Source organism: Barbus barbus (assembly GCF_936440315.1).
Source record: "Barbus barbus genome assembly, chromosome: 41".
In the NCBI taxonomy this organism is placed as follows: Eukaryota; Metazoa; Chordata; class Actinopteri; order Cypriniformes; family Cyprinidae; genus Barbus; species Barbus barbus.
In genome coordinates, this window is record NC_136719.1 from 12,772,207 (window position 1) to 12,796,125 (window position 23,919).

Consider the following 23,919-nt stretch of genomic DNA (forward strand, 5'->3'; position numbering starts at 1 on the left):
TGAGTCAGATGTTTCAGTGACTGCTCTGATCAATTCATTACAGTGAAGGATTCATCAGTGATTATGAAAGAGATATTGCTGGAGATGAGACTGTCTGCCAAAAATTCAGCTTTGCAACCACAGAATTAAATTACATTTTTAAAAATATTAAACTGAAAACTTATTTTTAAATGTAATAACAGGGCTCCAAACTGCGACTAAAATGGTCGCATTTGCGACCAAAAATATTAATTTGCGAGTGAAGTTTTTGCTGAGGTCGCCACTGGCGACTATATATAATTTGCATGAAAGGACTTTTTTCCCGATTGTTTTGCGCTCACATCTTTTATGTTCACGTATTAAACTTACATAAGACGATGCGCATCAAAGTTTTACTGAAAAGAGTTTCAAACAGTCCTCGTCTCTGCCGCACACAGTCTGCTGAACGCAGTGAGAGAGACCTGAAAGGGCCTGTTTACAACTGGTCACTTCATGCATTTTCTCTGATCGGATATCTATATGATTTGTTAAAACGTTTCCCCATTTACACTTGGCCACATAAATGTGTCTTCGCAAAACGGATATAAATCCGTTCTTCAATTCCCGCTTCATATGCAAATATAACGGAGTTCACGCCAATGAAAGCAACGGATAATTTTATTAATTATCAGCTAATTTCAATATCAAGAGAGCGCGCGGCATCAGCACTGGAAAGATAGGCTAGTCTCGCTACTTTTAATGAAGAAGATTGTGTGTTGAACGTCTGCGACTTACTTTCAGGTTCATTCAGTTTGCGCGTCGCTTGCTGAAGAAATACTCCGCTACTCATCCGCGGTGATGCTTGTTGCATTGCGCTGTCATATCTGACTATAACATGCCATATAGCCTATAAAACGCTCTCACACGTCTATTATTTTAATATTATGGGAGGAGTAAAATTACCATATGTGGTTTCAACAACCAGATGCATTTACACTTGTCCGGACGATCTTCTTATCGAGATCTTAGTCTATATGCTGTGTTCTGTTAATGCATGGACTTCCTGTTATTTGAAGCGCACTTGCCATCCAGTAATCGCAAAAAGCTTTGTGCTGTCTTACTTTTTAATAAACAAAGTATCAGCTTTAAAATGTTACGAAATTCAAATTATGCGGTTTGGGTGCTCTTTAATGCGGACCACAAGCGCACACTTTCGGTAATATAAACACCAGTACCCCGCGTCCACACGGTCCGTGTATGCGTCCGGGTCGCGCGAGCGGAGAGTATCGCACTTAATGCTCAGGCGCGATCTCTTTAGCACCTCAGTTAAAGCAGCAAGTGAACCCATTATATATTTCGATTTACTACTATAGTATGAAATGAACATGATCAAAAGGTAGGCAATAAGAAAGCCTATAGTACAACTTACTGAAATGTTTTATGTAAAAGCTCATTGTTTCAAACTGAGGAAATGTATAAAGCTTGTAAACATTGCATTGTAATACATTTACCTCAGAATAACCACTCAGTGTCCATAAACTCGTCAGCTAGAAAAATAACTGTAAAGAGGAGCGTTTTGCTATATTCATGCGCTGTTGCATATTAATATTTTTACTTATTCTGTTGTACATGATTCAACTCCTCCTATAAAATTGCATTTTACTAATGAAGAAAAACAGACTGAATGTGTGAAAGACGTGACAACATTTATAGGATGCACTGCACTCAGTTGCCAAGTGATGCTTATGGTCCATGATATTGGTACAGATTCTGTGTAACTAACAATTCTTTGTGACTGTATATTTCAAGTTGTAAAAGACATTTAATTCACTCTTTAAGTGAACCTTAGTCCCCCGGTTGACCTGATCATCTACAAGATGGATTAAAATGCTGATAAAGCCTAGAAAAGATAAGACATAAACACATGACAAAATGATTGAAATGTTAAAATAGGGGGGAAAAATAAAATGATAATAATAAAATAAACCACTTTTATTCTGTGGCACCTAAAAAAATAATTTGGCGCCTAAGTTTTTCTTTTATAGGAGCCAATGGCTCCTTACTCGATTTTTTTGTCTGGAGCCCTGAATAATGTGTCACTATATTACACATTTTTGCTCACGTTTTGATAAAACAAAATGCAGCCTTGGTGAGCATAAGAGACTTCTTTCAAAAACATTAAAAATCATAATTATTCTAAACTTAGAGTATGTGTTTATTGCTTCACTTTTATACCCTGACACACTATAGATTCCCAGTATCTGGGAAGAGAAAAAATAAAATGGCACAGTAATTTACCTCAAACATTTCTCCTGCAAAAGTAAAGCTTTTATTAGCATATTCTGCAATGGACTACAGTCTCCATAGTGATTTTAAGGGAGCTTGTTAGTATCCTCTTGGAGCTTTTAAAGGTCTCAGGATGATTCTCAATGGTCAGTGGTATTGGATGGATACTGAAGTTTTTCTCTAGTCTCCTTTGAGTACTGTAGATGTAACTGAACATGCTGTGCTTTTTGATACTTGTATTGAAAACCCTTTATGTACATATTTTTCAGCAGTTATATTAATAGTTTTAAATGACTGGTGAATTGAATTACTTTTAATAACTTTCATCATCCTTTGCGCGAACCATTTGAATCATGATTGAATTGATTCCAGATCATGACTTTATGACACTATAACACACTGTGCACATTCATTCCAAGTACAATCAATACCATGTGGGCTGTTTTTGTGTTCCAGATGGGAAGAGGAGGTGTCTAAACGTCAGCAGATGGAATCTTTGGTAGAGACATTACAGGAGGTGAGATTTCAGACCTATTATATTGTGACTGTTGATGTTTGGCATCCATACAGATGCACTGATGTATGGCTAGCTGTAAGTAAGGCTAGTGTATAGAAGTAAATAATGCTGAAAAAACAACCAAAGATTTGCTTGATTACTGTAGTTTTATAGCATGGAAACTTGAAATTAAGTCCAGTCAAAACATTTCATTAAAATAATTAAGTAAATGAATTCAGCTAAAAAAAGACATGCAAACTAGTGCTTTCATTTTCACCCCTCATTTTTTCAGTGCACAGCAAATCTTTCTAAATGCTCTCTTTACAGACTGTTCAGTCATCTGAAGCTGTGCAGGGAGAACTGAATGAGAGGATGGAACGTCTTAAAACAGAGCTGGTGGTCTTCAAAAGCCTCATGCCTCATGATGTAAGTTCCTATATCCGCTATCAACTTATGCACACAAATCATGCAAATTTCCATTGACAACAGTACCTTATTTAAAACGGGGAAACAAAAGCATAATTTGACTGCAGCTGTGAACGATAATAAAGATTACAAGATTTACTTTCAGGGAAATAAAGATGTACCCATAGGTAAATTTCTCTGGAATCAGGCTGAATAGTTGCCCATAGATCTGTGTGGGCAAATAAGCAGTGAAGCAGTCAGTCTTTTGGCCCTGGAACAGATGTATATTGTTTCCTCTTGTTGAGTAGATGTTGCTCAGTCCCAGTAATAAAGCACAGCTGACTGCTGCCTCCCTGGAAATGTCAATGTGAATGTACACGGTTGCAAAGCAGTCCAAAAAAAGCTGTACCATCTGTTGCAGCCAACTTAGCTTGGAGTATTTTATTTTATCTTCTCTTTGAGTTTTGTTTAGGCCAACTAACCCATAAAAAGGCTGTGTACTGTGTAGTGCTATTTATGCACAGTTTTCTAACATATAGTATAATATAATGAAATTTGTTATTGTTAATTGAAATTAAAAAACTTCGGTAATTGAAATAAAGCTACAAAATAAAATACAAATATTAGATAAAGCTTAAACTTAAATAAAACTTGCTTTGGTGATAAAGACCTGATGTGAAACGGTTTGTTTAAAAAAATTAAAAAAATCCATATTTTAATCTTCAAAAACCATAATCTCTAGCTTCTGCTAACTGTCGTATGCAAGTAGGCATAATGTAAGCTCTGGTGAGAAGTGACAAATGCGGAAGCACAGAGGAGAAAGCAAAACAAAACAGGAGTACATGAATTAGGAGTACAAAACGAGGATTTGGAAAGAAAATGACGCGCTGATATAGAGACAGTCTTAATTGTTTTCTAATTATGTGAATGAAAGATGATCTTAACATAAATTTGAGTTTCTTTTTCAAGAACCAAAAACAAAGGTTGGGTTTTACTGTACTTACACTTATGAATATGAAATTAAGATAATTAAATTTATAATGTAATACTCTTTGCTTTTATTTGAGGGAATATTAGTAAAGCCAAATAAAACACGGTTTAAGCATTAAGCCGGGTCAGTATTATCAATTACAAATCTTGACAACTCTTTTACATAAGAGCAATGCTGAAATAAAAGAAACAAAGTTTCAGTCAGCATATTAAAAAAGAACAGTTCAAATAAATATCATTTTTAAATTTAACAAGAAAATTATTTACTGGGTAGTATCTCTGTAAAATTTCACTTCGCTTACCAATAGGTATTTGTTTGGCAAAGTCCAAATGGCCTTCCATTATAAACCTTTAACCAGTCTGTTCCAATAAACTACACAGTTTGGAGTAGTGACAATGTCTTTTTGAAGTAAAGAACAAATAGTTTTATTAACATTTTATAATTCCAGGGTCAAAACAAAGTTTTGCAATTGTAGTATTAAATAGATTGAATGCAGAAGGGGGGTGCAATACTTTTTTTGGGATTAGTTCTGAATAATGCCAAGACTCATGTGGAAATTACATTCATGAAAATAGAAAACTCTTTTGGTGTCACTGGAATTCCAAGGACAGCTAAAAACTCAGAATAAGTGAGTAACATGCGTTCTTGGTTCAATAGTTGACTAATTTGTATTATGCCTGCTGAAAACCAATAAATAAATAAATATTTATTTATATATAAAATATTGTAATTTTTTCCAAATTAGGTACCTACGTGGAGAAAAGTTATGTTTATACAGTAGGGACCAAGCCAGCAACAATTGTTTATGAAAGCAGGATAAGCTCAAAGGAATTTTATCAATTTCATAATTGCAAATCAAAAGAAACCACCTAATTTGGAAAAAACAATAAATAAATATATATATATATATATCTATCCACTCCTTCGTGAACGCACATATGACAGTTAGCGGAAGCTAAACATTACGGTTTATAAAGTTTTAAATATTAATATTTTTCTTGCATCAAATGCCATGTGGAGTACTTTTTATGATGGATGGATGTGCTTTATTTTGCTTAAAAATCACCAATTAATGCCATTATAAAGCCAGGACATTTTTAAATATAACTGATTGTATTCTTCTAAAAGAAGATGTGCATATATACCTACGATGGCTTGAGGGTGAGTAAGTCATGGGGTCATTTTCATTTTTGAGTGAACTATCCCTTTAAGTCAAGGTCTTAAAATTACTATAGGTGATGATACACAGGGTAACTTTTTGAGCAGTGTTGTCAAAGTTGCTTGAGCACTTTCCCATTGAGAATGGGCAATACATTTCTATTTGGATACTTTAGATCAGTCATGGGCCCTGTGACTCACCTGGTTGCCTGTTGACGCCAACGTTGCTCAGCAACATTCCTCAAAACGTTGCCCCATGTATCATCACTTTAAAACTAAAATAAATATAAATTAAATCTAAATAGAATTATAAAAAATAATAAAAATGACAAAAGCAATTAACAAAATTAATAAAACTTAAACTAAAATTAATTTAAAATATAAAAATAAAAGATCATTTAAAATATTAATAAATACTATAATATTATATAAACAATACCAGAATAAAACAGATGTATATATTCTAATGTATTTTCTTTTTTCTATCATTGTTATGCATGCTGTTTTTATGATTTAATATTAATTTAGATGATTAATTGATATGTAGAATATTTGCATTTTCACTTCTAAAAATTATTACTGTGAAATATTTGCTTAAGTGTGTTATGGTATGTTTTTGTAGAACAAGGGAGGTCAGTTTTCCTGTTCCAGTTTTCTGCAAAATCAACGCATGACAGATCAAGTCTGAAATATGTTTTATTCACATTCTCATGCATTCTTGTATAGGAAGTGTCTGACTTGGACACAAAAATCCACGAGAAAGCCATGAAGGTTGATATGGACATCTGCAGACGCATCGACATCACAGCCAAGCTTTGTGACGTGGCACAACAGAGGAACTCGGAAGACATGAGCAAGATACTGCAGGGCAGCCCATCCAGAGCTCCTCCTGAACAGAAAGGGGTACGGAAACTTACACTCCCAACAGAATCTAATAATACCATCCATTCTACTGCAGCAGTGCTCCGGTAATGATGCATAGTTTCAGATATGGATTTAGCAATACAGCATGCATTAATGTGCTAATTTGGAGTACAGATTTGATTTGCATTACATGGAGTTTATATAACAGCTTATCATGCGATTTGAATCTTTCAGCAATCTGTGTGTTGTAGGGGATGGCGGTATGCAGGAGGAAGGAGTATAAGGGTGAATCAGAGGAGCAGAGTGTGGAGACTGATGGTGATTCTGGTCAAAAGGAGGAGGATGTGCCTGGTTCTCTCAACATCACTGATGAAATGAAGAGGATGCTCAACCAGCTGTAAGTCCTCATAGCCATTAGAGGGCATCCTCTGATGCTTTTTGTCTGTGTATGTAAATAATTTAGTTTTTTAGTGGTTGTAAAACAACATTTTTTTAATTATTCTTTAAAAAGTTACTGTAAGAGTTAATTCCTCTTCCAAGTTAATTCCTAGTTTATTTGTGTCTGTGTGTGCATGTTTATGTGGTTTATGAAGACACAAATTTGTATAATGACATGGGTATGACAGAGGTATTACAATATGAAGGTGGTTTATGAGGACACTGCCTATGTCCCCGTAATTCAAAAGGCTTAAAAACATACTAAATGGTGTTTTTTTGAAAATCTAAAAATGCACAAAGTCTCCTGTGAGGGCTAAGTTTAGGTGTAGGGTTGGAGTAGGGCAATAGCACACACAGTTTGTTCAGTATAAAAACCATTACGCCTATGGAGAGTCCCCATAAACCACAAAAACCAACGTGTGTGTGTGTATGTGTGTCCTTTTGAATTATTTATGAATTATGTTGTAGTCACAACCATGTCTACAGTTCTAAGAATGCTTGCATAGTACATTTATTTTTTACTCTTTTATTTCAAAAGAGCAAAGAAAGTGTTATTTTCTATCAGGTGGCTTAAACCATTAATAAATAAAATTACAAATATTGTACACAAACACAAAACTAAATATCAGCATTTTTGTTATTGTTTGACAAATCTTTTTTTTAACACTGTAAGTGACTGTAAAAGAGGCTACAAAAGTAGTACCTATCCAATAGAATATAGTATAATATATGCATGTTGCTAATTAAAACTGAAACTAATTTAAAAAAATGGTTTTCGGTAATTGAAATGAAGATGAAAAATAAAATATAAATATTAGATTAAAAATGCAACTTAAATGAAAATTAGACTTGGTGGCTAAGTGAAGTGTTTAAGTCAAAGCACTAAATTTACTAAAACAACAGAAATAAACATCAATTACAATATTTAAAATAATAATAAAAATGACAAAACCACATTATGAAATTAAGATTTAAACTGTAATGTCAAAATAAAAACCAATTCAAAATATAAATAAATCTCAGCATTTTGGTGTTGAAGAAATATTGGCTAGCTTGTTGTATGATCAGTTACTACCATCTAGTGCTCATATGGTGAACATGCTCATTTTGCGTGCTGCATATTTTCTTGTTTGATTAATATCTTTTATTATCTAATTGTTTTTATACTATTGACTCTTCTTACTTTCAGAATCTCTTTAATAAAATCTGGTTATTGGCATGTTTTCCTTGTTCATTATATTCATTCTTCCCTTATGTATATAGTCTTTTGTTTGGAATCTTATAGATAGTGGATCTGTTGATTTTCCTTTTCTTTTCTTCTCTTTGTGTCTCCTTTTTTCCCTCTCTTTTCTCATCCACATCTGTGTTTGCTGCCTGTCTTGTGCACAGAGGTTGCTCAGCTAATTGGTTTGTTGGCAGGCGGGAAACGTTCGAGTTTGACGATGACTGTGACAGTCTGGCGTGGGAGGAGACTGAGGAGACGCTTCTGCTTTGGGAGGATTTCAGTAACTACAACAGTCTGAACCTCGCCACCGCCGCTGCTGGCACAGGCACCACAGCATCCTGCGCATCTGACTCTCATGGAGAGACACACGATCAGGTACCTCACCAAGTCACCTCTCTCTATTAGCAACCAAGTTTGGATAAAAGTGCCAGAGGTATAAAATGTAAAGAAAAACATATTGTCTACATGTGACAACTACATTCTGAGGAATCATTTTAAACTAACTGAATATAGTAGAATACGGCAAAATGCTGTTAATGCGCACTCACAAGCACCACACAAAACACAGCTTGATAGAAGTATGTTGCTAAGCTAGTAACAATACAATACTTAATCATAAAAAATCATACAAACTTTTTTTTTTAATCCATCAATTTGTCGCAATCTATTTTAGGATTGTTTCAGTGCTAGGTACACTAGCTTTCAAAAGTTTGTGGTCAGTATGATATTTTTTTTAAGAAATAATGCTTTTATTAGGCAAGGATGCATTAAAGTTATTAAAAGTGGCAGCAAAGACATTTGTTAGAATTTTTTGAATGTTTCTATATCGAATACATGCTGTTATTTTAAACTTTCTATTCTTAAAAAAATCCTGAAGTATATCACCGTTTTCACAAAAATATTAAGCAGCACTTTTTTCAACACTGATAATAATAATAAATGTTTCTTGAGCATCAAATCAGCACATTAGAATGATTTCTGAAGGATCATGTGACACTGAAAACTGGAGTAATGATGCTGAAAATTCAGTTTTGTCATAAGAATAAAGTACATTTTGAAATATAATAAAATGGAAACAGTTATTTCAAATAGTAATAATAATTCACAATACTACTGTTTTTACTGTATTTTTATCAAATAAATGCAGCGTTGATGAGCATAAGAGACTTTTTTTTTTTTTCATTACAAATTTGATATTGATACAAATTTTGGTAATGACTCCTAGCTTTTGAACAGTTGTGTATCTTATTATTGACTCTTATTGGCAAAAAAATTGAGAATGCGTATTTACTACTTTTAAAATATTTAGTGCTGTCAAACGATTAGTTAATTGTGATTAATCGCTTCCAAAATAAACGTTTTTGTTTACATGATATATGTACGTGTACTGTTTATTTATTACTTGTATACACACATACTGTGTATATTTTGAAAATATTTACATGTATATACATTTATATATTTATATTATTATATCTTATATATAAATATATATAATATATAAACAACATATTTTTCTTAAATATATACATGCATGTGTTTGTATTTATATATGCATAATAAATATACACAGTGCACACTGATATATTATGTAAACAAAAACTTTATTTTGGATGTGATTAATCGTGATTAATCATTTGACAGCACTAAAAATATTACATAATGCAATAATAAATTCTGCATTTATATATTGTCCTCCCAGGATCGAAGTCTAGGAAGCCTCATAAATGAAACTGAGTCCCTCTTTAAGACCAGAGAGCAGGACTATCAGGACACCATCGGTCAGATTGAGGTGAGAGAGAACATTTGTGAATAACGTGTTTCAGCCAATATTAATTCAAGTTGTGATTAAACGCCATCTTCCTCCTGCAGCTGGAATTGGCCACAGCCAAGAATGACATGAACAGACACCTGCATGAGTACATGGAGATGTGCAGTATGAAGAGAGGGCTGGATGTACAGATGGAGACCTGCCGGAGGCTCATCCAAAGCACAGCCACCACCGGCAGGTTGGTTTAAACTATCTATGTCATCTGTACTAATAAAGCACAACAGTAGGAGGTTTTCATAATTTGTTAATTTTTCCTTGCAGACAGTCGCCCTCCCTCAGCTCTGTGGCCAGCAGTGATTCAGGAAACACCGACGACATCCAGGACGAGCTGGAGCCTGATGGAGCGAGAGATGGGGAGAAAGAAGGGGCAGTAGAGATGAATGGAGAAGTTAGATGATGACCAGCCCATCATCATTTTGGTTTCTCCGCTTCTTTGTGAACCAGTCACTCTTTTAAGTGTCTGGTCACTTTTTCTTACACAGTACAGATCAGTGTGGAATTTCAGATTCCCAAAGAGCAAGTATTGGTGCTTTAAATGCTGTCTTAGAGTTGGACTAGCCGAAATAAAGCGGTTCCCTCTTCATCAGCACTGCCTAGGCATGGCTTCAGAGTCTTCCTCACTAGCTTTAACTGAGGTCACACTCTTTATAGTGTGATGAATACCATAAATAATAATGCATACTAAAATATATAAATATGATATTATATTTTATTATAATGATATATTGTTAAAGTAATATAAATATTATGGTATTAAATATGTATAAGTAAAATATATCATATGTATTAAATACACAATTTCTGCTATCTATATTGCTCGTTTGTTTACGTAAATCTGAAAGGCAAGTTACACAACCACAACCAGTTTATATAACAGACTAAAACACATAAAGGAAAATTATCACTCTACATCAAGCTCTGGAATAAGTTCAGGCTTTTAACGTCACAATAGTCAATAGATCAGACATGCAGTATGCTTCACAAAAATATCTCTGCTCTGAGTTAGTTCAGATGTTTTCACCACATGCAATTGTTGCTAAACTAAACCACTGTGCACTAAGATCTATGCAATAATCTGCACTGGACTGGTGTTGTATTCTGTGATTCTCTTTGCTGGAGACAGATTCAGTATGTGTGAGGTGATTCTCCTTAAGTGCAGTTTTTCCTTGCTTCTTTGTATTGGTTCTTTCAGTGTTGGAGAGTAGCAGTAAAACCCAAACTTGTGTGCCTACAAATATGCTGTATACAGTGTCTTAGTTGCCTTATATTTTTCTCTGAATATTTTGAGGACATGCTTTTGCTCTGTTATACACCATTAAATCCTCAATCGTATCCTATCCCTGATGATGTAAAATTTATGTCTAAAATGTTAAATGGTGTGAAATAAGGTTTTGAATGATCTCAAGATTTGGAAGCCATACATATATCTGTCCTCAGGTGTTGGGAGGTTTAGTCAAGCTGCAAAATAGCTACTGAAAATTTTACTATTACTTTTTAGTTCAATACGTGGGTCATTCTCAGGAAAATATGCTATTTGTGCTAAAAATTCTGACAACATTGTTTCTAAAAAATAATAGGTTTACAAGTTACAATACCGATTATCAAAGTAGATATACTAACACCAAAGCGCTACGGTATTTCAGCCACGTCACAATAAAAAATAAAATTGATGTACTTGGAGAACTGAGTAGATTCTGTAGATTTAGTATCACTTCGTTTCATTGTGCCTTGAAATATATTTATAAAATAAAAAATAACTGTAACAATATTAATGATAACATTTTTGTCAGAAAGAAAATGTCACATGGGAGTGCAAATTCTGCATTTCTCAGAAAATGCATGAGACTTTTTAAAATACTAGATAGTGAAAGCATGATATGTAAATTTCAATAAAATACAAATTTAGTCTAAACAAAAATATGATTTTTTTTTTATTATGATTCTAAGTGTAATAGTGATAAATGAGACTCAAATCTCCAGGCATTTCATAAAAAATAAATCAATCAATAAAATGTTTTAAATTTTACTAAAAAAATTAATTACAAATAGTCAAATTGATTGATTGATGTGACTGAAGAGGTACACTATGTCATCACTTCCTAAGAATGACCCACACCATCCCCGGCACCAAAATATGTTTTATTATTCAAGAGGTGGCCAGAAAAATAGAAATGATTATACATTATTTATTTATTTTATTCTACATGTGTAATTCAGTTTTGAAACAAAATGGATGCTCATGTTATCATATAACTTGTTTTGTTTAATGTATTTTTGTTACCTTTGTTTTCCAATCGATTAACATGTATTGATTGAAAACAGTATCTGGGTGATTGAGGTTTGCTATTATTGTCTTTTTTAATTAATGGAAATGAATCATTCCATATTTTACTATGCTCTATATGGGTATTCAGATGTTATATGTTGATACAGTTTATGATTTAATATTTCTTGCCTTAAATGTGGGTCATTCTAAAAAAAAAAATTAGTTTGTGCTGTATACTAAAGAAATCAGATGTCTGAGAATGTCTGGAAATGAGTTTGTTTTTGGAAATCTGGTGGACTATGCAAGTCTTATGTAATTGTAGTCTGATTTTATGCTGGTTTTAAATAAAAAAAATAAAAAAAGGTTTGCCCTATCTTTTTCATAGATTTCACATGGAAATATTTGGTTTTGCATGATTAAGCAATTTTCACTTATTTTGCATGAATTTGCCTGTTGCTTTGGTTCTGAGGTAGTATTCAACATAACTCTAGAAGAGAAATGAAAACTGGTTATATTTTATGGGTCAAAGTTTTGGGAAAAAGCTGTTGAGATGTTGAGACAGGCAAATTCATTCCCAGTGGTTCAGCTGGTGGCACAGAAGTCACGTTTCTTGAGGAATAGGCCTACAGGTTTGTTTTGCAAATGAAGACCATCATTACAGTGTCACATCCCCATAACAGCATAAAAGCAGCATAAATGTCAGTTTCTCCTGTTAGATAGCATAATATGGATACGTAATAAAATAAGTTTGACCTCTAGCAGCATTACAAAAGCGCTACTTCGCTACACCAATAGGAGGCGATAAGCGAGCCTTTATGAGCGAGTAAGTGAATCATTTACTCATCCGATTCGTTCAAAAACGTGTTCATTCAGTTCCGTTTCATCCCTCCTGACCGCCAGAGGCGGTGCTAAGCACTAGTGGATAATCACTGCGCCAGCTAGATAGGTCGAGAAAAAATAACAACAAAGTCACATCATGACGTCGACCGAGATGCGAGGATATAAACCACAGCAGCTCGATGCCCAGCCTCTTTCGCTTTCTCGCTTATGATAGGTCGTTCGTTTGGCGATGTGCAGCTTACCTGAGTCGCGAGGATTCGTCCCTCCCAAGCTGTGACAGCGCGCTCTGCACTATCATCAAGACAGATGTTTTTTGGATTGTCTTCTTCATTACGTGAGTACACATTTTTTGCATTTAATCATTGTGTCGGCGAAACCCTGTGCTTCACGGTACTATCCGGTAGCGTTCCCCGCTGATCTATTTATCATTGAGCATTGCTGCAATCTCTCGTATGCCCTGCGGTGCAATCCGAAGGCAGCTTTGATAATCCACGTGTGATTCTCTCACTTATAAATGCACTCTCACTTTCGGTTCTATCCGAAGATTTTATCAACGCCTGTTTTCTTTTGTCCTGTTTTCTTCCCCTTTCTTGTTTTATCTCAGTTCGTGTTCCTACAGTGCAGTCGCACGCCTCTGGAGCAACTAGGGGTTAAGTGTCTTGCTCAGGGACACATTGGTGTCTCACAGTGGATTCGAACCCAGGTCTCTCACACCAAAGGCATGTGTCTTATCCACTGCGCCATCACTACCCCATCTAATTCACATTTCCTTGATGAAGAGTTGGTGGATCCTGCCATGCAACCTGGCCCCCCACAGGAGGCTCTCTCCAGCCTGTCTGCTGCTGGTGGTTCAAACGGTGGGTCTGTACATTCATCTAATGCAGGCCAGTCTTCTCCTGATGACATTCTCTCAGTTCTGCAGATGGCAACGGCTCGTTTAGGTCTTGATAGATCTGTTCAGCCTGCTCAATCTAATCTGTTCTTCAGGCAAAATCCTGATACTATGCCATGCCACAACATAAGGTTTTTGTTACTGAATTCTCCATTGCATTAACAAGCTCCAATGCACGTAGGAGGAGGTCAAAGTCAGCCCACACTCTGGCCTCAATGGCTGAGGCTGATTCTATTGGGGTGGGTCAGGCACCTGAAATTGAACAGCCAGTAGCAGCCTTAGTGGTATCACCAGACGAAGCGCTTAGAGGCAATGTGCGTTACCCAAGTGCGCAATGTGGTCGTACTGACACATTACTGAAAAAAAGCATATGAGTCCGTAGCCTACATAACCCGAGCAGAGAATACTATTTGCCAACTACTGCTTGCCTGTAACGCCACATTGGAGTCAGCAAATGTTGACCCCTCTGTGCCTCAGTTTTTACAGACTGCCCTATTGACTATGGGTCATGTGACGCGTGAACTTGGGACACTGTCGGCGACCCTTTTAACAGCAAGACGTCAAGTATGGCTTGCTCAGGCAAGATTGTCTGAAGATTGTAAGAAGACATTGAGAGAACTACCAATTGTACCTGGACATCTCTTTGGCCCCAACATTTCTCAACTATTGGAAAAGAGAATGAAGTTATCAGAGGCCACACGACAGTTAACTCAGGCCCCACGGGCTCCCTCTTTTAGGATGCCATCGACACCGACTCACCCACGCTACTCCAGCTCGGAGCAGCGGTTGCGTCACCACAGCGGTCCACAACTTCAAACACCACAGCTACATAGAGTGGCTGAAGAGACTCAGTCACGCCGCCCTTTCCCCCGCCACCATCAAGGAGGGCCATGTCAGCGCCCCCCCCACACACACACAGGTCCAAAGGGCAGAAACCCGAAACCCTGACGTTCCTGTGCTGGCAGTCGGCCATTTCACTGCAGAACACCTACATTGCTGGGAAAATTCTACATCCGGCCCCTGGGTTCTGACGACTCTGAACAAGGGATACAGTCTGCAGTTTCGACGCTGGCGTCCAAGGTTTTCAGGAATTCTTCCGACAGTCGTCAAAGATTCAACAAGATTAATGGCCCTTTCCATGGAAATTCGTTCGGCGTTGTTGAAAGGAGCCAAAGAGAAAGTTCCCCTTCTCAAACAAAGAAACGGTTTTTACTCAACTTACTTCCTCGTTCCAAAAAAGGATGGCAGTTTTCGCCCAGTTTTGGATCTGCGACACCTCAATGTGTTCCTGAAGCGTCTTCCCTTTCAGATGTTGCGCACAGTCGACATTCTTCGATCTGTGATGAAAGGAGACTGGTTTGTGAGTGTAGACTTAAGGGATGCTTACTTTCATGTTCCTATTGCTCTCCACCACAGGAAATTCCTAAGATTCAGATTTCAGGGTCAGGTCTATCAGTTCAGAGTCCTGCCATTCGGGCTATCTCTGGCTCCTCGTGTTTTTACGAGATGCATCAGTGCAGCCGTGTCTCCTCTTTGGTCCAAGGGCATAAGGATTCTGCCCTATTTAGACGATTGGCTTCTCTGCGCCCCAACAAGAGTGCATGCTCTACGCGACACCAAGATTGTTCTGGAGCACAGAAGCTGGGCCTTACTGTAAACTACACAAAAATTCATCTGGTTCCAGAGCAGACCATAACCTTCATAGGAATAACGCTCAATTCTGTCACAATGTCTGCTACACTGTCTCGCACTCGGACAGACAGTATTTTTCAGTTTCTGACTCGTTTCCGCATGGGAGCAAGGATACCTTATCGTGCCCTTCTACAACTAATGGGGATGTTGGCTGCACCACATTCTCTTGCCTCTCAGCCGCCATGCATTGCTCTGCCATACCGCTGACCTCAATAGCTTCATCCTGCCTAGTTTCGATTTAAGATCCGCTGGTAGTGTCGCTGTTTTCTTGTAGTTAATTTCACAAAGTTCAGATGCACTATAACATGCGGACTTAGCCGCACATGCACCCAATTCCTCACTCTTCCTATGAGAAACCAAATTTTGACCGGGAGCTCGAGAAGCCGCTGCACTCCTGTGCGCCGCCATCATCATTACAACAATGCCCCAGTTGATGGAGCATCCTTGGGATCTCACAACCTTGTATGTAGTTTTCTGAAGGGAGCGAGATGTTTAAAACCTGTTCATTCTACTTCCTTTCCTGTTTGGGACTTGCCACTTGTTCTAGAATTTCTTTGCACACCGCAATTTAAACCATTGGATGTTGTGGATATTAAGTGGTTGTCCTTGAAGGTATCTTTCCTGTTAGCCTTCTGCTAAACGCATTTGCGAGCTTCATGCCCTGTCAGTGAGTGCACCGTGCTTACGCTGGTTACCAGAGGATTCTGGGGTCATTCTACGGCCTAATCCAACCTTTCTCCTTTCGCCACAATTTGTGAATCAGTCTATTCATTTGACTGCTTATCAACCTCCTCTTTCTCTTTCTGATGCAGATGGGGGGGAGGTCTCATCTTCTCTGTCCTGTAAGGGCTTTGAGGTGCTATGCTAAGTCTACTGCTCATTTTAGACAGACGGATCAGTTATTTGTGTTATGGTGAGGTACGCAAGGGCGCCCCCTTGTCTAAGCAAAAATTGTCACGTTGGATTGTTGAGGTGATAAAGCTAGCATATAGTAATTCTAATCAGCTTTTACCAGTGGGTGTTACTTGTCACTCTACTAGAACTGTCTCTTCATCTTGGGCCGCCATACGGGGAGTTTCCTTGGCGGAAGTCTGTGCAGCTGTGCAGCTGGCATTCCGAGGCTGGGCATCGAGCTCCTGTGGTTTATATCCTCGCATCTCGGTCGAGGTCATGATGTGACTTTGTTGTTATTTTTTCTCGACCTATCTAGCTGGCGCAGCGATTATCCACTAGTGCTTAGCACCGCCTCTGGCGGTCATCCGGAATTCACAGAACCACAGTTACATACGTAACTAGCGTTACAGGTTGCAATTTAAACATCTCCTGTTGATAAAATAAAACATCTACCATTATGAACAAAAACTGGCCCAAAACAGTTCTCTTTTTAACATTATAGTGAATCTTTGAATGATTCACTCAACTGATTTGATTAAAACAGATTGATTCAGAAACTAAAACTTCACTGCTGTGTTGATAACTGAATCGTTTCGTTCTGAAGCTGCTTCTTTTGCAGTTATTTTCATTAAGGGAGTAAAAATACATAATTACTTATTTACAAAATAAGTAAAAATACTTGCACTATTGTGTCTTAAATGTAAGTTAATCAACATTAACACTTTGTTTACTGAACTGTTAAAAGAAAACCAAATTCGCAGTCTTGGCTTAACTGAATATGAACATGAAGAGACATAAAAATTTGTTACAATATACAGACTCCATTATCGCATCTGTTTGTGTTTTTACTTACAATTGTACTAGACATTCAAACACCTAAACGCTTTGGTAACAAATTTCAGGCAAATGAATCTCTCCGTCGTAATTACCCGTAGCATGCAAATCCTTGCCGCCAACAGAGTATGGAGAAACAGTGGGCTGGTGTGAAGAGAGTGTTTAAAAGCTCAAGTTTCTGAATAGCTCATAACAGAGGTAGAATGGGCAAGATGCTGGTCTGGTTTGTGTTTCTCGGTCTCTTGAGCTATAGCGACAGTGAAGGGCTCCACCTTCAAGGAGATTATATCATCTCTGGCTGGTTCCCTCTCCATAATTCAGATTCCACCATCCCACCGACACCTTACCTGACTGACTGCACTAAGTAAGAATGAAATAAAATCTGATATATGATGTAATTTTATTGTTGTTTGCATATTCCATTTGTCTGTGATCATGTCAGTGTCTTCTACAGGTATATTTATTCTTTTTTGATCAGTGAAAACATGTATGAGGTCTTCCAAACAAAAAACAAACAAAGATGTATTATTATTTACCATACTTTGCAGAACACTTCTTGTCTTTAATTTTATTTCCAGAGGCTTGACCAATAAGCATGGCTATCATCTGGTGCAGGCCTTCAGATATGCAGTGGATGAAATTAACAACGGCACCCAGAATAAGCAACTCCTTCCAGGGGTTACGCTGGGCTACCAGACATATGACCTATGCTCCCTCCCAGCCAGCAATCTGGCCACCCTGGATCTGCTGGCCCAGCAGGATGACAGTTCAGTTGTGGACAGCCGTGCTGTGGCCATCATCGGTCCTGACAGCAGTTCCTACTCTTTCACACCAGCCGCTGCTCTTGGTGCATTTCTGGTCCCTCAGGTATGGCATGATCACAACAGCAGTCACTTGATTTAATATTAATAAATTCAGTTTTTAATAGCAGTTACATTGTAATCAAACCAGGTTTTAATGCGTATTTCAAAGATATTTCTATTTAAAATGAATATATTTTTCATTTATTTAATGTTCATGTGTACATATATACATATACACAGAATATTTAAATATATAAAATACAGAAAATATAAGTCTGATGGGAATATATATATATATATATATATATATATATATTCTGTATTTATATGATATACTTTTTATTTTAAAAAAATATATACATTTAAAAAATAAATAATTTTGAAAAATGCATATATAATTTCAAGTATTTAAAATGTTTATTTTTAATTACTGTATTTTTTGTCAACCTTCCCCCACTTTTAATTATCTATATTTGTAATTATATGTTTCTATATATAAATAAATGCATGTATATGTATGTTTTCCTTCATACAATTTTCATTTTCTTTTTTTGTTGGTATTTGTAGATCTCCTATGAGGCATCAAATGAATTGCTGAGCAACAAGATCCTCTATCCAGCTTTCTTCCGCACCATTCCCAGTGACAAAAACCAAGTCAGCGCAATGATACAAATCCTCGTCAGATTTAACTGGACCTGGATCGCCCTTCTTGGTAGTGACAATTCATACGGTATACAGGGAATGCAAGGCTTATCCCAGCAAGCGTCGCTTTACAATTTGTGTATTGCATATCAAGCCGTGATACCCGCTGTAACTGATAAAACAAAGCAATACATGCAAGACATGGTCAAAAACATCCTCAAAACCAAAGTCAACACTATTGTTATCTTTGCCAATAAGAGGCGGGCCGCTGGCTTCTTTCCTTTTGTTATTGACCAAAACGTGACAGGAAAAGTGTGGATTGGGACAGAGGATTGGTCGGTGGCGTCAACAGTGAGTAGTATACCAGGGATCAGTACGATAGGGACTGTCCTCGGTGTCGCAGTCCAATATACTGAATTCAGTGGTTTTGAAGATTTTGAAAGGCTGTCTGTGCCCAGACTTAAAGAAATTAGTCTAAACAGCCCATTCAAGCACAGTGTCCCATGTATGCAAAATACAAAGCTTTATGAAATAGCGATTCAAGGCTTTTCTATGTCACAGTATGACATTGTTTCCTCCTTTAACGTGTATAAGGCCGTGTATGCGGTGGCTCATGCGCTGCACAACATCCTGCATTGTGACTCTGGACTGTGTCAGAAATATAACGTGCAGCCATGGGAGGTGAGTGCTTTCAGAGGAAAAATCCCTGAAATACTGTATTATAGCACATTTGCAATGTGTGTTGTGATTTATTAATGAAATTGCTTTCTTTGAATCCCACAGGTATTTCATCAGCTAAAACGAGTTCGGTTTTCAATTCGAAATGCGTCATTTTATTTTGATAAGAATGGAGACCCTCCTACAGGTTATGATATAGTGACGTGGGTATGGACGGATGGCCAGTGGTCACTTAAGGTGGTGGGAAATTACACTCCGGGTCCGACTGAACTTCAGTTGGATGCCTCTCAGATTAAATGGACAGGTCAAGTGTCTCCTGTAACCAAGGTAAGTTTATTTCCTTATATGCATTTCCTTATATTTTCCTTATGTACTGTATAACAAACTACTTACAGTACCGCTCAAAAGTTTGGGGTCAGTAAGTTTCTTTTGTTGTTGTTTTAAAGAAATGTTAAGAAATTAATAGATTTATTCTGCACGGATACTTTAAATCAGACGGGCCTGTGGCAAAAGTTGGCTCGCCCATGCCATATCATAAGAGTGGGGAAAAATGGGGGAAAAAAAAAACTTTTCTAATTTATCATGCATTCGTACATTTATTATTGCATTCATAAATAAAATAAAATAAAACTGGCTACTAAAAATTCAGCTTTGTATAACAGAAGTAAATTACATTTTAAAAGATATTAAAATATTTAGAATTATAATATTTCAAACTATTACTGTTTTACTGTATTTTTTATCAAATAACTGCACCCTTGGTGTGCACTTGGAGAGACTTTTCAAAAAACATAAAAAAATATTACTGTCCCAAACTTTTGAAGTGTATGTGCTTCCAAATAGTTTTCCATCTACATCAGTATCTACACAACAAAAACAGTGACAAAAAATAAATAAATAATGAAATAATAATAATAATGATAACAATTTAATATAATAAAGAAGAGAAATAATTCAAATATGGTGCCAGAAATAATAATGAAAATTATTATTATTATGATTAATATTATTATTCTGTCTAGGTTCCTGAGTCACTGTGTTCTCCAGAGTGTCCTTACGGACACAGAAAACTCATGACCGGACAGCATAAGTGTTGCTTTGACTGCATGGCATGCCCTGCTGCCACCTTCCTCAACAAAACAGGTTCAGAAACACTCCAAATATCATATAATTATAAAGTGCTAGTGCATAAGGTTGTTCAATGGAGGAAACACGTAGTCATAGGATGTTGATCACAGTATATCCAGCAGATGGAGCACTTTCTTTATCCTCACCCTCACCCTCCATACTCACCCTCATGTCGTTCCAAACCCGTAAGACGTTCGTTCATCTTCGGAATGCAAATTAAGATATTTTTGATTAAATCTGAGAGCGTTGTGACCTTATTTGGAATGACAGTAATTAATGACAGAATTTATATTTTTAGGTGAACTATTCCTTTAAATTCTGTAATGTAGCCTCATAATGAGACATTTTAAATGCGCCTTATACTAACTTGACTTCATATGTTCTCATAGGTTACACTTTCTGTCAAGCGTGTGCCAGAGACTACTGGTCTGAAGAAGAGAGTGAGACATGTAAGAAGAGAGCAGAGCTGTACCTGCCGTGGGGCGCTCCGCTCACTACAGCCCTGCTCATATACCTGGGGGTGACCCTGTTTCTCACCCTTGGCACAGCTGTCATCTTCCTGTTCAACCTCAATACCCCTGTGGTGAGGTCGGCTGGAGGGAAGACCTGTCTGCTGATGCTGGCGTCTCTGACCGTGGCCTCCTGCAGCACACTGTGCCACTTCAGCAGACCCTCCCACATCGGCTGCCTCCTCAAACAGCCCCTCTTCATTATCAGCTTCACCGTCTGCCTGGCGTGTGTGACCGTGCGCTCTTTTCAGGTGTATAGAGCTTGTTATTTGACAATGTAGTAGAGGTTAATATCTATTAAGAGGTCAATAGCTATATGTTAGATAACAAAATATTTAACAAACTGTTTTTTAATGAAAGATAGCATAATTTTCAAGCAAAACATTTTGCAATAAGATGTATGTGAGATTTATAGTTGGTGAAACCAGTGTTAATGAAAACTAAATTGATTAAAATTTGAAAATTAATTTTTGGTGATTGAAATAAAGTAAAATATAAATATAAGGTGAAAAATTAAAATGTGAAATGTTGTTTTGGCTAATAACTGAAATAAACTAAGTTGAAGTACTAAAATGACTAAAACTGAAATGAAAATAAAAGTTAATAGAAATATTAAAAAAATTATAAGGGTCAAGAGCACATCAAATTACAAAAATATTTAACTAAAATGAAAACTGAAAATATAATTTAAAATACAAATAAATATTGTATAAAATAACTCTAGGTGAAACAGTCAATGTACTGTTCAAAATTAAGAAAATAATATTAGCTTATAGTGATCAAGTTTATCTACTCTTAAATATTAGGGATAAACTATAGTAAAATACAATAATAATTTTTTCACATTAAAACCAAAAACTAAAATCAGTGGTTTTAAATGTTACGTGAATTTAGGCATTACAACATTATAATGTGCAGTGTGAAAAATTCATATTAAATTTGAGATGACAAGAGTTATTAAATTATTGGTATTTTTAAATATTAAATTTAAGGGAGTGTTAGATGACAACAAAGGTAATCTAATGGTAAAAATAGGGGAAATGAGCATGAGCAATTAAATATCCAATATTTGCTAGTAACTAATATGATATATCTATATTGTGCATTCTTAATAAATAACTTTCATCCTCATCAGTTCTCATAATATGACACAAATCTTTCTCTTTTCAGGTGGTTTGTATATTTAAATGGTCCTCCAAACTGCCAAGATCCTATGAGACCTGGGCTAAGAATCGAGGGCCTGAGATGTTCATCTTCATCACGACAGTGGTGGAGGCCTTCATCTCTCTTCTTCGCATGCTCCTCGACCCTCCCTTTCCATCTCGGGACTATGACTTCTACAGTGACAGCATTATTCTGGAGTGCAGTAAGACTCTGTCTCTCGGGGCCTTCGCCGAGCTCATTTTTGTGTGTGTGTTGAGCTTAATTTGTTTCTGCCTGAGCTACATGGGAAAAGATCTGCCGGCCAATTATAATGAGGCCAAATGCATTACATTTAGTCTCATGATATATATGATTTCTTGGATCACGTTCTTCACAGCTTACTGCATTTCCAGAGGGAGCTTTGCCATGGCCCTAAACGTAGGTGCCATCCTGTTTAGTGTGCTAGGGATACTCGGCGGCTACTTTTTGCCAAAGGTGTACATAATGTTGATAAAGCCCCAGTTGAATACAACAGCTCACTTCCAAAACTGCATTCAAATGTACACCATGTCCAAGCAGTGACAGCAAATATGACTTTCTACTCTGTCTCTCAACAGTAGGATAATCCAGTAGAGCCTATTAACAATACAGAGCAACATAATCCCAGTTTCAGTCTTTTAGAAGCAACCGATACTCTAATTGTCTCTGGACTGTTTGTAATTTGGCATATGCGTAGCCAGTGGGCAGAATGACAGAGAAAGCCTAATTGTGTTGGCTATGGAAAGGGCAGAGCACCCGGTTCAACTGGCCTGCGTGAACATCTGTCATGAGCTCCACTCTCATGGGTGCCCAGTTTCACTCTAAACAACTCGGAGAACAGATTTAATTGGGCAGCTGATTTAAATCATGATCTTGGTCTTGCAGATACAAGAACAGATGGCTTTACTTGTCCTGTTTGTCTTTAGTAAGTCTTTAAAGGAATAGTTCACCCAAAAATGAAAATCAAAATGAACTCACCCTCAGGTTATCCAAGATGTAGATGAATTTGTTTGTTCATCGGAACAGATTTGGAGAAATTTAGCATTGCATCACTTTCTCACCAATGAATCCTTTGCAGTGAATGGGTGCCGTCAGAAAGAGAGTCCAGACAGTTGATAAAAACATCACAATAATCCACATGACTCCAGTCTATCAATAAATGTCTTGTAAAGTGAAGAGCTGCCAGTTTGAAATAAACAAATCCATTATTTCAGCACATCTAACCAAAATAATACGTCCATAATCCATAATAACGCTTGTTTCAATGTTGTCCTCTCATATCAAAAGTAATTTGTTCAAAAATGTTTTGGACTGTTTTCGCCTGTAACAGTGCTTGATCTGTAGATATTATCTGTTCCAATGAAGATACAACTTGCATGGCTTGAGGATGACTAAGTTTGCAGCAAATTTTCATTTTTGAGTGAAATATTCCTTTAAGAATCTTCGCCCTTCAGCCAAATAGAAAAATGGGATTTAATTTCTGTATCAAAATTCTGATGAATATAGGTTGTGCATGTTTTACAAAAACAGGTTTGGTAGAATACAAGAGATGAAAATGAAATATTTTTGATGAACTGTGATAATGGTTGATTCAAATGTAAATTTTTTGGGGTGAAATATTCTTTTATGCCCAAACAGCATTTGAGCTTTAATGGGGGAACATCTGACCAGCTGTACAAAGTGTCAAAATGTCACTTGATTATTGACTTGGAAATAGTGTAGGATTAAAATATTCCTCCTGCTTTGTTTTACTTTTTTTTTCTTTTTCTTTTTTTTTTTTAATCCTAAAGCTTTCTTTTTATTTACAGATTTAAATCCAATCTTAAATCCTGAATTTTCCATATAGACTTTTGGACTCCACTTGTTGCTTGTCTAATTGTTCAGTGACACACACACACTTGCATCAG

The 23,919-nt window shown here is 36.6% G+C and overlaps 2 protein-coding genes across 3 annotated transcripts in view; both read left to right on the forward strand.

Annotated features, from left to right (window-relative positions):
- The window catches only part of LOC306860361 (intermediate filament family orphan 2-like), a 33,734-nt gene extending 21,480 nt beyond the window's left edge, over positions 1–12,254 (forward strand). The window contains exons 2-9 of one of the 2 annotated variants that reach the window (XM_079402021.1): positions 2,701–2,761; positions 3,068–3,166; positions 6,021–6,197; positions 6,410–6,555; positions 8,016–8,196; positions 9,524–9,613; positions 9,694–9,830; positions 9,914–12,254. In XM_079402021.1, the coding sequence (XP_079258147.1) occupies positions 2,701–2,761; positions 3,068–3,166; positions 6,021–6,197; positions 6,410–6,555; positions 8,016–8,196; positions 9,524–9,613; positions 9,694–9,830; positions 9,914–10,049 (1,027 nt within the window). In that variant the 3' untranslated portion in view covers positions 10,050–12,254. The remainder of the gene's footprint in view (positions 1–2,700; positions 2,762–3,067; positions 3,167–6,020; positions 6,198–6,409; positions 6,556–8,015; positions 8,197–9,523; positions 9,614–9,693; positions 9,831–9,913) is intronic. The other variant, XM_079402022.1, reaches the window with a different exon arrangement.
- A 5,019-nt stretch (positions 12,255–17,273) lies between these two features.
- On the forward strand, positions 17,274–22,555 carry LOC306860284 (taste receptor type 1 member 1-like; the record flags this gene model as incomplete). Its single annotated transcript, XM_079401902.1, has 7 exons — positions 17,274–17,434; positions 17,649–17,937; positions 18,441–19,196; positions 19,299–19,520; positions 20,216–20,336; positions 20,711–21,081; positions 22,001–22,555. The coding sequence occupies 7 exons, from the start codon at positions 17,274–17,276 to the stop codon at positions 22,553–22,555; spliced, it is 2,475 nt and encodes an 824-aa protein (XP_079258028.1).
- Positions 22,556–23,919: the final 1,364 nt, after the last annotated feature.